General features: G+C 57.7%; 3 protein-coding genes across 3 annotated transcripts; 2 read left to right on the top strand and 1 right to left on the bottom strand.

The window, feature by feature from the left end:
* Positions 1-552: 552 nt before the first annotated feature.
* Positions 553-2,370, top strand: cct8 (putative T-complex protein 1 subunit theta; the record flags this gene model as incomplete). Its single annotated transcript, XM_032035890.1, has 4 exons — positions 553-611; positions 683-2,075; positions 2,126-2,299; positions 2,353-2,370. 4 exons carry the CDS (start codon positions 553-555, stop codon positions 2,368-2,370), a joined length of 1,644 nt encoding a protein of 547 aa, XP_031885209.1.
* Positions 2,371-4,204: 1,834 nt separating this feature from the next.
* Positions 4,205-6,493, top strand: chyD-2 (Amidase chyE; the record flags this gene model as incomplete). The annotated part of the gene is made up of 5 exons (XM_032035888.1): positions 4,205-4,376; positions 4,427-4,986; positions 5,042-5,159; positions 5,209-5,349; positions 5,406-6,493. 5 exons carry the CDS (start codon positions 4,205-4,207, stop codon positions 6,491-6,493), a joined length of 2,079 nt encoding a protein of 692 aa, XP_031885207.1.
* An 819-nt stretch (positions 6,494-7,312) lies between these two features.
* On the bottom strand, positions 7,313-11,088 carry CGGC5_v007325 (uncharacterized protein; the record flags this gene model as incomplete). Its single annotated transcript, XM_032035886.1, has 5 exons — positions 7,313-9,261; positions 9,317-9,543; positions 9,597-10,308; positions 10,368-10,718; positions 10,881-11,088. 5 exons carry the CDS (start codon positions 11,086-11,088, stop codon positions 7,313-7,315), a joined length of 3,447 nt encoding a protein of 1,148 aa, XP_031885070.1.
* Between the last annotated feature and the right edge of the window lie 3,872 nt (positions 11,089-14,960).

Below are 14,960 nucleotides of genomic sequence, written 5' to 3'. Positions count from 1 at the left end.
GCTGCTTACCTTACCTTAGGTACCTTCAGGTGCCTGGGCTGGATAATATGGGGCTGCTCAACTGCACCTGAGGAGGTGAACTGTGGTCTGGGGAATGTCATAGAACCAAGACTGCCAGACGGTAGAATTGACGACAGATCAGTATCTACATCTACTGAAAAATGCTCCAAAAAACACCAGATATTCTCTTAATATTGTAAATGCCCGTGTAACAATTTGACTGTAAAACTCTGCTTAAGACACAACCACGAGAAACTCTCTTGCGTGATAGAACACTGAAGAAACGCTCCGTCGCTGGAGACACCCCCGAGATTAGGCCACTCCAGTTGCCGGATCGGATCAATAGCACGCCTGCAGCATCGTGATTGGTCATCTCCCACTCCAGCCCACCAAGGCTGCAGCACACGCTCCCGCACTGCACCCAGACTTTTTTTTGAGTCTGGAGGAGCTCCCGCAACCACATCGTCAACATTCAGGGTACTCCCACACTGTTACGAGCGGCGAGACTGACACAACCCTGATACCCAAACCGTACCTGGTCGTCAGTCCATAATGTCTCTCAACATCCCCAACGCCCCCAACGCGGGCCTGTTCAAGCAGGGGTACAACAAGTGAGTCTCTCCTATCTGGAGTGAAGCTCCCCCGCCATCCCACCGTCACCGACTGACCACCTTCGCAACAGCTACGATTCCGAAGATGGAGCCGTCCTGCGGAACATCGACGCCTGCCGCGCCATCGCCTCGACCGTTCAGACCTCTCTGGGCCCCTACGGCCGCAACAAGATCGTCATCAACCACCTCCAGAAGATGATCCTCACCTCAGACGCCGCCACAATCCTCAGAGAACTCGATGTCGTTCACCCCGCCGCCAAGCTCCTGGTTATGGCCAGTCAGCAGCAGGAAGCCGAGATGGGCGATGCCACGAACCTGGTCATCGTTCTTGCCGGCGAGCTTCTGCGGAAGGCTGAGGACCTGCTGCGCATGGGCCTGAAGACGTCAGATATCGTCACCGGGTACGAGCGCGCCCAAAAGTTCGCCCTCGAGACCCTGGAGGAGCTGTCCGTCGACAAGGTTGAGGAGATCCGCTCTCAGGAGGAGTTGAGCAAGGCCATCCGCACCGTTATTGCCAGCAAGCAGAACGGCAGCGAGGACTTCCTGGCCAACCTCACCGCCGAGGCCGTCCTCGCCGTTCTCCCCAAGAACCCCGTCGGCTTCAACGTCGACAACATCAGAGTAGTCAAGATCATGGGTGGCAGCTTGGAGCAAAGTCGTGTCGTCAAGGGTATGGTCTTCCCCAAGGAACCGGATGGATCGATTAAGAAGGCCCAGAAGGCCAAGGTCGGTGTTTTCTCCTGCCCCATCGACACCAGCCAGACCGAGACCAAGGGCACCGTGCTTCTCCACAACGCCAAGGAGATGATGGACTTCACCAAGGGCGAGGAGTCTCAGCTCGAGGCCTCCATCAAGGAGCTCCACGACGTCGGCATCAGGGTGGTCGTTGCCGGCTCCACCGTCGGCGACCTGGCCATGCACTACCTCAACAGATACGGCATCCTCCTCATCAAGATTCTCAGCAAGTTTGAGCTGCGGAGAATCTGCAGAGTCGTCGGTGCCACCCCCCTTGCCCGTCTGGGCGCCCCCATGCCCGACGAGATGGGCTCAATCGACGTTGTCGAGACCCTTGAGATCGGCGGTGACCGTGTCACCGTCTTCAGACAAGAGAACGAGGTCACAAGAACAGCAACCATTGTCCTGAGAGGAGCCACCCAGAACCACCTCGACGACATCGAGCGTGCCGTCGACGACGGTGTCAACGTCGTCAAGGCCATCACCAGAGACCCCCGCCTGGTGCCTGGTGCGGGTGCCACCGAGATCCAGCTTGTCGAGAGACTGAACGCCCTCGGTGAGAAGACCCCTGGTCTGTCTCAGTACGCCATCAGGAAGTACGGCGAGGCTTTCGAGGTTGTCCCCAGAACGATTGCAGAGAGTGCCGGCCTGGACGCAACCGAGGTTCTCAGCAGACTGTACATGGCGCACCACAAGAAGGACGACTGGGCCACCGGTGTCGATATCGAGGTAAGACCGCCCGCTGAGACCGCGTGTGACCGCGATGCTGACTATCACAGAACGACGACGGCAGCGGCACCCTTGACGCCCGTGATGAGGGTATCCTCGATTTGCTGGTTTCCAAGTCGTGGGCCATCAAGCTGGCTACCGAGGCGGCTCGGACTGTTCTGTCTGTCGACCAGATTATTGTGGCTCGCCAGGCGGGTGGCCCTAAGCCTCCTGGCCCCAATCCCGTAAGTTTTCGTGACGACCTGCTTGCTGGACAACATACTGACCTGCCACTTAGAACTGGGATGAGGACTAAACGGGATAAAAAGGGGACTGGTAAAGACTGGTAATGGAGTTCATGTCGGTTTTGATGACCATAGACTACGTCAAAATTCACGTCGAGATATCCCGAATAGATTCCTGAAGACAAGTGCTAGTGCCCTGTTGCGACTCGGTGATTTTCTCGGCCCTCTTATGTTTTGGCTTTGGTTCGTATCTTGGTTTATGTGAATTTGACGACGCTGCGGCGGGTGGAGTCGACATGCCGCATCACCATCGCGAACCACCATATCACCAGACGGGATGAAATTCACTAACCTCGACAGAACACGACGTATTCACCTGGAACACTCGCAGACTGGACAGCTATATAAACTGCCGTTCTCTGCTCCCTAATGCCAATCATCACGACAGCACAACACAATAGAACAACATCAATCACACTCCAGCACTTCACACCTACAATCACCTCACAACTCCAACTCACTCTGCCAAACATGATTTCCAACAACATTCCTACTTGCAGCAAGGGCCCCAACGGCGGCAGCTCTGGCAGCGGTGGCTGCACCGGAGGCGGCAACGATGGTGGCAAGGGCGGCAAGGGCGGCAGCGGATAAATGGAGCCCGGGCGCAGAAACGCAGAAGCATCGCAAGACATCATGACGATGCGACAGTGGTTGGACTAGATGGACTCTCGGAGGATATTTCTCTCGCTACGCAGATGAAGTAGAACACATCAATACAATCACGCAGTCTTGAGTTAAACTTGCTCTTCTTACCTGCACCAATCGTGACAAGCCAGCCATCCACACGAGCATTTTGTTTTGCGGCGCTTGCGCCCCCTTATACACTCGTCATCTTCAACGCGAGCACTTCCTTGGCTGAACCAGGCCAAGCCGCCGCCGGACATTGGCGTTTTGAAGTAGGCTGCGAGGCGAGGAATGGAGTGATGACGCTTTGCCCTCTTTTTCCTCAAATGTCAAACTGGCACCACGCAACCAACCACCGCGGACTAACACGGAATCCCACCACAACTTGCCAAGTCTGAGTTCCAATTCACCTTAACCCTCGCTGCCGCGGAGTCTCAAGTAGTACCTTAAATGCCAAGTTCGTCACCCGCATCGTGGCTCATTCACCTCTTCTACGGACTCTGCCAATGAAGTACGCACGGGGCGTTGTACCGATCATGCATAGCCAACCCAAGCCCGACGGAACGTTTCTGCAAGGTCTGTGTTGCGTGAAAGGCCGTCCGTCCCTTTTCTTGGGTGAGACCGGGCCAAGTCCGCTTTCCCCGGGGTAAATCGGCATGGAGAAAGTTGGTGGTCATGGTAGTGTAGACCGTGAGAGTTTAAAGAGCTGCGTCGTCCTCCTCCCCGCATCGTCAATGTCTCAAGTTCTCTTCTTTGGGTGCAGCTCGCATCACATCTCGCAACCACGCAGGGGAAATCTTCAGACAACGATCTCCCCGTATGTACCCCTCGGCCCGATCATCAGCTGTTTTCTGTTTCTCCCCTTCTTTTGTTTCTGTCCATTTTGTTTCTCCATCTGCATCTACACTGCAATGTAGTCTTTTTAGGTAATGTAAATTAGCAAAATAGATCATGCTTCTCCGTACGCTTGGGACTCTTTTGCCCCGGGCTGCTGGGGTGACGAAGAGTATGGATGAAGCGGCAGGAGGCGGCAGCAGCGGCGTCGGAAACGTCGAAACTTCTCAGCCATGTTCTTCTCATCGAGCATGCCATCTTAAATAGTTCAGATGCTGCTGCGGGAAAACAAGAGGAAGACAAGCCCCATGCTCCTTCGTTGATCGGCTTCCTTATCATTCTGCATTCCGTTCGTTCTGGGCCCCCCTTTTGTAGTTCATTTACACCATGTGCGGAATCACGGCGACCATCGCCCTCGGGCAGGGCAGCAAGACCAACGGCCATGTGAAGAAGGCGGACAACAGCCCGCTGCGCAAGGAGCTGGAGGAGAGCCTGAAAGCCATTGCCCACCGCGGCCCGGACGCCTCCGGGGTCTGGATCAGCGACGACGGTTCCATTGGTGAGTCTGACAACATTGAGAGTAACCAAGTACTCGACTGACACCCGCAGGCCTGGGCCACTGCCGCCTGGCCATCAACGACCTCTCCCCGGACGGCGTGCAGCCGATCCACAGCGACGACGGCAAGATCCACGCCGTGGTCAACGGGGAGATCTACGACCACGACGCGCTGCGGGAGCGGTGCGTGGACCTCGGGTACCGCTTCAAGGGCCACTCGGACAGCGAGGTGCTGGTGGCGCTGTACAAGATCTACGGGACCTGCTTCTTCGAGCACCTGCGCGGCGAGTTCGCGTTCGTCGTGTACGACGAGACCACGGGCCGTGTCGTCGTCGCGCGGGACCGGTTCGGCATCAAGCCCATGTTCTGGACGATCCAGGACCAGGGCGCCGCGGGGAAGAGGCTGCTGCTGACCTCGGAGATGAAGGGGTTCAAGGCGCTGGGCTGGGAGCCCGAGTGGAACGTGTTTGGGGTGATTAGCGGCAACGCGATGCAGAACGACAAGACGTGCTTCAAGGACGTGTTCAAGCTGGAGCCGGGCACGTACATGGAGATTGATGGGGAGGGGGAGATGAAGACGCATCTGTACTGGAACCAGGAGTTCAGGGATAAGGTGAGCCGGGCTGCTGCACACTGGTTGTATGTGACAAGATGCTGACTTATAGCAGCGCGAGGTTGAGACTCGCAGCGTGGATGAGATGGTTCTGGGCGTGAGGGAGCACCTGGTTGACGCGGTCAAGCTCCGCCTCCGCGCCGATGTGCCCGTTGGCATTTACCTGTCAGGAGGTATGCACAATCCTTTCTCTCAATCTGGACACCGCTGACAGCCCTCAAGGAATCGACTCCTCCGTCGTCGCAGGCATCACGACGAAACTGGTCCACGAGGGAGGCGTCAAGCTCGGTAACCAGGACGCGACCAAGAGAATCACCTGCTTCACGATTCAGTTCCCAGAAGCGTCAGGTTTCAACGAAGCCGGTGAGTCCCCCCCACTCCCCCAAACATCACACCATCACCGCTGACACCAAACCCAGACATCGCCGACCGCACAGCTGAATGGCTCGGCGTCCGCATCCAGAAGAAGGACATGAACGAGGCCGAGCTCGCCGCCCACTTCACCGACTCGGTCTACCACAACGAGCACCACACCTTCGACCTCAACTCCGTCGGCAAGTTCTGCCTCTCCACCCTCCCCCACGCCGCCGGCATCCCCGTCGTCCTCACCGGCGAGGGCGCCGACGAGCACTTCGCCGGCTACCCCTTCGTCCTGCCCGCCTTCCTCATGGAGGGCGACCCCTCCTGGCCGGCCTCCACGCTCAACGACGACGCCACCCGCGTCGCCATGTTCACCGAGATGCTCAAGGACATCAAGGACATGTTCGACAGCATCGGCATGTTTGAGGACGACGCCTCCATGGCCGCGCTGCGCCTCGAGCCCGAGTGGGACGCCTTCGCCCCCTGGGTCCGCGACGTCTACGTCGCCAACGTCTCGCACGACCCGCCCCTGTCGCCCGAGGTCATCGCCAACATGAAGGAGCGCTGGCACGCGCTGCACACCAGCCTGTACCTCTACACCAAGGGCCCGCTCGCCAACATGATCCTGACCTGCCTCGGCGACCGCACCGAGATGGCGCACAGCATCGAGGCCCGCCCGCCCTTCCTCGACCACCACCTCGTCGAGTACGTCAACGCCCTCCCGCCCAGCCTCAAGGTCCTGTGCGCGGAAGCGGCGACCGCCGCAGAAGGCCAAGACGGCACGGGGTCCAGCATGTGGTGGAAGTCGCACGGCACGGCGCGCCAGCGCCTGATTGAGAAGTGGATCCTCAAGGAGGCGGCCAAGCCCTTCATCACGCAGGAGCTGTACGAGCGACGCAAGCACCCTTTCTCGGCGCCTGTCAAGTGGCCTCGCGGCGGGCCCATCCACTCCAAGATGTGCGAGATCCTCACCGAGGAGAATGTCGACCGGCTCGGCTTCCTCGAGTGGGCGAACGTCGCGAGGTGGCTGGAGCAGGGCTTCGGCGACGACGCGAGCCCGAGGGCGTTCCGCAAGCTCATCTGCGCGGCGTCCTGGGTTGTGCTCTCGCAGCGGCTCGGGGTGAAGAGGGCCACTGTCGCCGAGTAAGCGGCAGTGAGGTTGATTAGTATTTTGGCTTTGGGGAATGGAAGGGAGTTCTTGGCGTCTGAAAGACTGGGAACATACGGTGGTCTCATGATGCTACCAGTTTGGGACGGCTAGATGATTCGTTGTAGGCATATTCATGATTGTGGCTTTTCTCTTCAAGTGTTCTTCGGACATCCTGCTGTGAAAGAAGTGAGACTAGAGCGCATGCGGCAGTTGATTGAGGACTTACCAAGCCATTGACAAGAAGTCAATGAACAAGATACATCATATCACGGAAGCACCAAAGTTTTGGCATGTCAACAGCAAGGTATATATTGCTCGTAGCTCCCGCACGTCGGCTCTGGCCGTTCCCAATCATGTACAACAAGAAGCGTACTTTTTCGCAGCCGAAATCCCCTCCTTATCCCCATCCAATACATGACCATCCCCTCCCTCACTCCGGCATCAGTGACATGACAAACGCGAAATTACAAAAATGCAAGTCCTATCGTGTAGGACGACGATAAACAGGTGTCTCATCAGACGGGCGTGGACAACAGGGTGTAGAGAAGAGAACGAAAAAACAAGTGTGGTATCTTTCCGGGCAAGCATGCGCTGCGGAGCGGTAAAGACGTAGCAGAAGCAGCTATATCGGTGAAAAACAAACAAGTGTGCTGTAGATCAGGGGTATGATGGTGGAAAAGACAAGCCATGCCGGGTAACGGCCGTAAGAATACGTCTGTCCCAAGAAACCGATGCGCCGCCGCTTGGTCGTCCAAACGTCTAAGTGTCCCCAAAAAGCCAGCCATATAAAACAAGCAAGTCGGGAAGGAGAGCAATCTAGGCCTCTTCCATGATGCCGCCCTCGCCGCCTCCTTCCTCTCGCCACTCGCGGCTCTTTGATGTGAGCTTCTTCACGCCGGCGACCCGCCCGGCCCACAGAGACTCGATGGGCGTCCGGAACGTGAAGGCGCGTTGGGAGCTGATGACGCCAATAGCCTGCAGCACAGCCTTGCGGCTGTCGCGGCCAAACACTGCAGGGTGGCTGATCCACTCGAGACTGCTCTCGAGCTCGGAGTCGAGGGCTGCAACAGTGTTGGCATCGATGCCAGCCCCGAGTCCGAGGCCGTCGTTTGAGCGGCTGCGGCCGATTGCTGCGGTAGCCGGGTACCCATTGGCAGCGGAAGAGTTGGCAGACTGCGTTGGCGATGGGGATTGCTTCCTGTCGGGGGTAAGGGAGGGCGAGCCCTCGTTTCCGGGATGCGGAGTAGATGGGAGGGACCTGTTTGGCGGGGCGCCCGGCGGAGGGATCGGAGGAAGACCACCCTTTCCAAGTCCCTTGAGGATAGAACGGGTTTCGTTCAGTAGGGTGTGCGCTCGGTCGTGCTGGCCGCGCGACACGAGGGTCAAGGCGCGAGTCAGCATGTCCGACGTAAGCAGCTCCATGCGCCGCTGGACGATATGCGGGTGAGGGGGAATGGGGGGCGAGTTTGCCCACGATTCCTTTCGCTTTGCTTGAGCAGGGAGCATAGTGATTGCGAGCAGAGAAGGGCGGGGGAGATGCGAGAGAGTGCCGTCTCTCAAGATGTCTCCCCAGGTGAGGTCCGCCTGGATAAGCGGTACCTCTTCGACGGAAGTGATGCGTTGGTCGTCACCGTCCGCGGCGCCGCCCAGAGCCTCCAATCCAGAGACGATATTGTCCCAGGGGTCTTGCGGGAGCTGCTCTTGCGAGGTGTTGTCCGGTACGATGACGAGTTGCACTAGGACATCACGCTTGTCGCCGAACCTAAGATCGCCCAGAGAGGCCTCAGCGTCGCGTCCAGTAGCCCGCTTGGTAATCTGCAAGGCACCAGAGATCTTGTGGAACTTGGCGGGCGATCCTTCCGGTAGCTTGAGCTTGAGCTTCACGTTCTGGTGAGAGAGGGTTTGCATCGAGCCAAGGCAGCCGGCAAGACACTCGCGGAGCATCATCCAGTCCTTGACGTAAGTGTATGACGCCTTGGTGCGAGTCGATAGCTCAATCATCGTGTCGGGCTTGTGAGTCATGCCCAGGCCGAAAGAGTGGATGGTGATCTTTGCGGCCTCAGCACGCGACACGACAAAGTCGACGCTGTCTGCGTCGGAAGTCGATGCGTCGCTGATGAGCATGATGGTGGCGATCGGGTTGTTGTACTTGCGTTGCATCAGCAGGTCCATGGCGACGTTGGCGCCCTCGACCACGTCGGCGCGGTGGCTCTTCTGGCCGACCGGCTTGATGGAACCGAGGACGTTGCTCCAGCCAGGCCAGGCCTTGGTCGTCATGCCCACGATGGGCACGCCGCCGCCACCAGAGCCAAAAGTGACGAGACCCATTCTGTCCCGCTCGCCAAGGGTGTTAACCATGAACTTGAGCGCATCTCGGACCAGGTTGATCTTGACGCCCTGCATGGAGGACGAGATGGGCACGACGACAACCACGTCGATGGGCACGTGGACAGACGCGGGCATTGTCGGGCTTCTCTGGAAGTTAGTGTACTCTGTCGGCGCAGTGGTGACGGACTTGGCTCCGCCCCATGATGAAGCGACCGACGACACTCTCTGTTGTCGTGATCCGCGCTGCCATTCTTCCTCCTCCGTCTCCGAGAACTCGCCCCGGTCGTATTCCGGACTGCGGACAGGCGAGGTTTCAACGGCGTTCAAGTCAAGCAGAGCCTGGTGCCACAGCTTCAGCTGGTTGCGGTTCTCAAAGCGGAGATGGAACTGCGGCAGCTCGGCCACCGAGAGGTTTAGCGTGAGAACGTTCTCATCGACTATTGATTGATTAGCGCCAGATCCTTTGCCAAAATGAGGGGCACTCACTATTACCCGTTTCCGAGACCTCGTTGAGGTGCTTCTTGATGAGAATGGATCCTTTCAGTGTGCACTTGGTGGCCTTCTTGGGCATTCCGTTCTCGTCCCACTGCCCCGGCACGGGCACCTTCTTCTCCTTCACGCAGATCAACATCTCAGCGAACAGGAAGCATTCCAGCTCCTGCCAGGACGCCTTATCCTTGCCGACACGTAGGGTGCCATATAGGCGCAGTTTGCCGAATCTGGTAGTTGTCAGTACTCTAATTGGCCAGCGCGAGTCGCTCGATAATCTCACCTGCTGAAATCGAGCCCATGCCAGTTGTCGACCCGGTTTCTGAGATTCTCCGTCATTTCCTCGAGCACTTCGCGTGACTCGTAGGGGTAGAAACGCGGCGCGCTGCGGGCGGGTGACGGTGGCCTGGCGAACGCCTCGTCGATTCTCGCATTCACGGCGGGAGGCCCAGGAGGGGCAGATCCCAAGTCTTCGGGATCTGGTCGCCATTTGTTGTCGGGCACTTCGACGGTGATCAAGCAGGTCAATGTCTGCTGCGTTCGAGACCTGTTGATGGTGGGGAACTCGGATCGCACCGTGACTGTCGGAGCGGGTATCGGGTTTCTCGTGATGGCGCGCGGGCTGCCTGGTGTGGTCTCCATTGCCTGGACATCATAGTCGTGTCTCCGCGGCGGGCCGCTCTGCGTCGTCTCAGGGTATCCTCCGGATGAGGCGACGCCGGTGGCCCCGGTGGCCTCACTGTCGCTACGCGCATGTCTCGAGGGGCCGTATCGTTCTGAGGTAGGTGGCTGACTGCTTTCTCTCTCACGCCCGGTACTCCTTGGCAGGCTTTCGCGAGTGTGCGTGCTGGGCATGTTGCGCTGATTCGACTCGATGCTGGTGGGGCGCTGCGGCGTCGGTGTCGGGTTTTCCCAGGGCTGGGCCGTCGGCGTAGGGGTGTGGTTTGATCTAGTGTCGGTAGATGAGACAGATCGAACGAGGTTGCTGATTTTCTCTGGCGAGTTGAAGATTAGCATTCATTGTCTCAGACAAAGGACAGGCCAAAGCGCTTACCGATATCCAAGACATTGCCGCCCCTGCTAGTGTCGAGATGCAGCGGCGCATCGCAGGAGGGGCAGTACTGCGACTCGAACTCGCGGATGAACTCATAAAAGCATGCCTCGTGCGACACGTGAGAGCAGGAGAACTGCAAGATGCGCTCTCCACGCAGGGTGTGCTCGAGCGGCTCCTCGCAGACGGCGCACTCGCTCCCTACGAAGGTGCGCTCCCTCCGATTGCGACCGGCGCCGGATGCCATGGTGCTGGAGGAGTAGCTGTCGCCTCTTCGATGTGCCTCCGAGTTGCTGGTTGCTGTCTCGGGTCTGTGAGCCTGCCCGCGAATGGTACCTGCGGCTATTGAGACGTCTGTGAGGAAGAGCTGTCAGCGAAAGTTTGCGCAGAGAGTTTGAAAGCACGGGGAGAGGAGCGCAGCGTTGACGGCACGTCAAATTCTGTCAATTGAGACGGCTGCGCAATGTTCTGCGCTCGGCACGGTCTGAAGTCGGCATCGGGGAGGGGCCCACGTACTCTTTTCAGGGAAAGAAGGTTGTGCATCCGTCCAATCTGTCCAGGTGTTGTTCGATCTCGTAGTGGTGGCGGTTCCAGGACGATAAGGGTCCTTTACCGCCTTGGGGCTCACGATTCCGAAGTCAAGATGGTGGTTGCTGTGGCCGTCCTTGGTGCTGCCTGAGCTTCCAAAGCCGAATGCTTTCGATCCCTTGCGAGACCGAAACATTAGGAATTTGGCGCGTGGTAGAAGGGGTGTTCGGGGTCAGTCGTGCAGGCGAGGATGGTGGGCAGGCAGGACAATTTAGAGGTTGAGATTGGAGTGTAAGTCGTAAGTTTGTCGGGTCGGCAGTGGGATTGAACCGGTTCGGGGTGCGCGAATCGTGGAATCGTGGAGCTGGGCGGGTTGGTTTGGTTTGGTGTGGAAGAGGGCTGGGCGGGAAGTATATTTTAAGAATGGAAGGTGATATCAGAGCAGCGGCCGGTATACTTCAGTGTAGCAGAGGGGAGGGGGGGTCGCGCCTCTGGATCTTGGGTGGGCTCCACCCGCGTGACTGGTAAGGCAGGTAGGTAGACAGACAGAAGTCAGGTATGCAATGCACACTGGACAATGCAGGTGCAGATGCTGGAGTACCGGCTTCTGGAGTACCTCTGGTGCGGTGTCTGTCTGCAAGGTTGAAGCGCAGAAAGAAGAAAAGAGGCCACTCTCTGTAAGGTAGGTGTACTCTGTAAGGTGAGGTAGGCCAGGTCAGGTCGGCTCCAGGTGGGTGGCTGTGGCGGGTGTCACACAAGGACTGGGACGCCTGGCAGGGTGTTTCAAATGGTTGTATCAACAATGCTGGGCCGAATGGTATGCAGACTGAACTTGCATGATTGCAGGGTGGCCAAGATGGTGGTTGACAGACGGACGGAGAAAACGGGAAAACCGCAGTCGAGAAGAACAGCCGAAAAGTCAATCCAGAGTTCGGCAGAATTGCTGTAATGGCTGCACGTCCAGATGCTGTTGCAGGTTCGCGCGTGTTGGCGTCGTCGCAAGTTATCCTCTTGTTGGATGGAGGGTTCCGTAGATGGCGTGTTGTTTCTCCTGAATCTTTTTTTTCTCTTCCACTTTCTATTCAGCTGTCTCTTCCTCTTGGATCCCTCTCTTTCTCTAGCGGTAGCGGTAGTGGTAGCGGCAGCGGCGGCGGCGTCGTGTGCGAATGATGCGTCGTGTTCGGTCGTAACACGTGTATTAGTCGAAATGAGTGGGCAGAAAGAGTCAGCCGGTGCTGGGCTAGGTGTTGCAGAAGCAGCAGCAGCGATGATTGTCTGAAGCGGCGGACAGGAGCAATTCCGAATTGGCGGCGATGACCCGTAGGATGGATGATGGGAAGACGGGCTTCCTCTTGCGGTTTCCGGGTTCCAAGTAATTCTCAGCAGGTCAGGTCGACGAAGAGGACGCAGAGTCGGGGTTTCTTCTGGGTTTGTCTCGTCGGGAGCGCCCGCCAGCACGGTAGGGAAAGGTACTATGTATGGCAGCCGGTCGCAGAAACGGGGAAGGGGCGAGGTATATACTTCTAGCAGCGAGAGAGCTTTGGTTTTTGGCAAGAACCAAGACTCTTTTGGCCGACTGACTTTGACTGGACTGGACTGGACGGGGGAGTGACGGGCGAAGGAAGGGGAGGGAAGGGAAGGCAAGGCAAGGCCAGGTCCCAGGGGCGCCGGGGTGAGGTCGGGTGGGATGGACTGAGATGGGAGAGCCACCACAGAGCCCAGCGAGCGGCCTGTTGTGGGGAGGGGACGAGGGGCCACCTCAGTAAGGTACCTAGACAGTGGAGGACACTGCACGTTTTCCCTTTTCTTTGTTCGCTGCCTACCTACCTGAACCTGGTCTGCCTCTCTCTCCCAGGCACGGCCTGGTACCTGGCTGTACCTGGGATCCTGTGTCCTGTGCCTGGCTAGGTTGTTGGTGTCGGTCTTACTGACCCTCCTGCGCCGGCTCTTGCTGCAGACTCTCACAGCATCCTCCCCACCACTAGGTACGCAGTATCACGAGTACATGTCCATCTACACCAGGGCTAGCATGTAGGTACACTGCCTAGCGTGGGTGGTCTTGCAGATGGATGTGCCCTTGGGCCCTGCTCTGCTGCAGTGCCTGCGAGGGACGAGCCAAGGTACGAAGAACATTGGGGACGATGGCAAAAGGGCAGGGTTCCTTTTCCACTAAAATACAGGTAGCCCAGGTCCTTTTTAAGGCAGGTCAGGCCCATGGTCGACGCGAGAGACAGGGTGGCCGGGGTTCCTGGCCCGGCCCAGGCTGGTTCGGCCGGGCCCCCTCCTCTTGCTCTTCTTGTTCTTTCTTCCTCCTGCTCAACTCTCAACTCTCTGTCTGTCTTGCCGGACATCTTCTCCTATTCATCCTTCAAGCATCTCGTCAGGCACTAAAGAAGGCGGAGGCACCCCCCTGGGATGGAGAGGATTGACGGCCGTATCTGAGTTGGTGGTGGTGGTGCGTGCGTGCGTCCGGTGGCCCTTCTAGAACAGCGAAAACCCCAGGGTTCAGCACGTATGAGTGTGTGTTTGTGTGTCGAGAAACCGGGAATTCGGACGTGGACGACATTGTTTGCTCGACAGTCACGGCCAGAACCAGGTAGCAGCCAGTGGTGTGTGATTACTCCGTACTATGCAATGCCGGGCAATGCGATGGATGACCACACGAACAAACCAAACCAAACCAACCCAGCTCAGACCGTGTTCTGCCGGTATGAACGACGGCTGTGCTTGTCTTGCGCGGCGCAGCGAGAGCACTGAGCGCGCGCCGCTCGTTCAGATTGGATGAGATTGGTTTGGATTCTTCTGCACATGGCGCATGGCGCCGGGCAGGGACTCGCGGGCCATATCAAAGTTTCCTCGCGAGTGAGATGCGATGGGGGCGGTCCTCTTTAGCCTTGGGCCAAACTAACACAGCTCCTCTCCCATCTTGTCGTCGCCCTTCAAAGTTTCGCCCTCGTAACTACGGGGTAGAGAGGGCTGCTGGGCTGGGATGATGAGGTTTACCGTGAGTAAAAAGGTGGCTCCAGGGGAGATGATCGCTCCAGCGTAATCCTAATCCGCCACGAGGTCTCCGTCACGGAGAATAAAAAGGAGGTGTTGGCGTCCAAGACTTCTCCAGATGCCGGACGAGGGAGCTTTCGAAGAGGGCTGCTGCTTCTGTTAGTACGGACACGCAGTACGAATAGACAAGCAACGCAACGTTGGTAATTACGATGCCGTGGTCTAGCACATGGTACTGTGAGATGCTGGATCGCATCATTGGACGGCAGCCCAAGGCGAGGCGGATCTTATTGTCTTAGCGATTCAATGGTCGGGCCGCTTCGCCCTTGTGCTAATGTCCCCCCCTCGCCTAACGGTAATGAAGGAAATATGTCAACGGGGGGCGGCGATGATACTCTCCGCAAGGTACTCCGTATCCGTCAGAATAAACCACATAAACCAATCCATCCGTCGGTGGTGCGCCGCAGTCGATTACGTGCCATGTCGGTGATAGTCATTCAAGAAGGAGACAATAGGCAGGAAAACCGGGGCCGGTCCTGGCTGGTTTTGATTGGATTTTCATCTGCGTCACTTCGTCTCTGTACTATCATCATCTTCAGTTAGTGAAAATGGAAATGGCCTGTGTGTCTGTCTTTGCTGTGTGCACTTTACCTTTGCATGAGCTGCTTGATTGACAGCCACAGCCACAGAGCCAGACAGGGCTGATGAGCCAACTTTGGTAAGTGACCAACACCGACAGCCAACCTTGCTCGGGCATGGACTCTGGATGTTTTCCGCTTCTCGCCTCCTGTCGTACGGATGCCCTTTCTTTCGATTTCCCAGCAGTCATCTTGCTTCTTCTCGCCCTCGTTTCTTCTCACAGCGGCCGTCAGGTCGCTTTTTGGTCGTCGAACCGTGTCAACCCAGACCCAATGAGAGTTTGGCGAGGGGACCGTGCTCAAGAATGACACGCCGGCCGGGGGTCTCGCAGTACAACTCGCTGACCCCGGTCTGGCTGCACATGTTGCACTCGATCGAGGTACATTTTGCGTACATATTCTGCAGCCGGTCTGTCACAGTGAGCTCTGG

The sequence above is a fragment of the Colletotrichum fructicola genome, assembly GCF_000319635.2.
Source record: "Colletotrichum fructicola Nara gc5 chromosome Unknown KSG_Nara_v1_contig04, whole genome shotgun sequence".
Taxonomy (NCBI): Eukaryota; Fungi; Ascomycota; class Sordariomycetes; order Glomerellales; family Glomerellaceae; genus Colletotrichum; species Colletotrichum fructicola.
The sequence above is the reverse complement of the archived record's forward strand: the minus strand, read 5'-3'. Positions and strand labels throughout refer to the sequence as shown.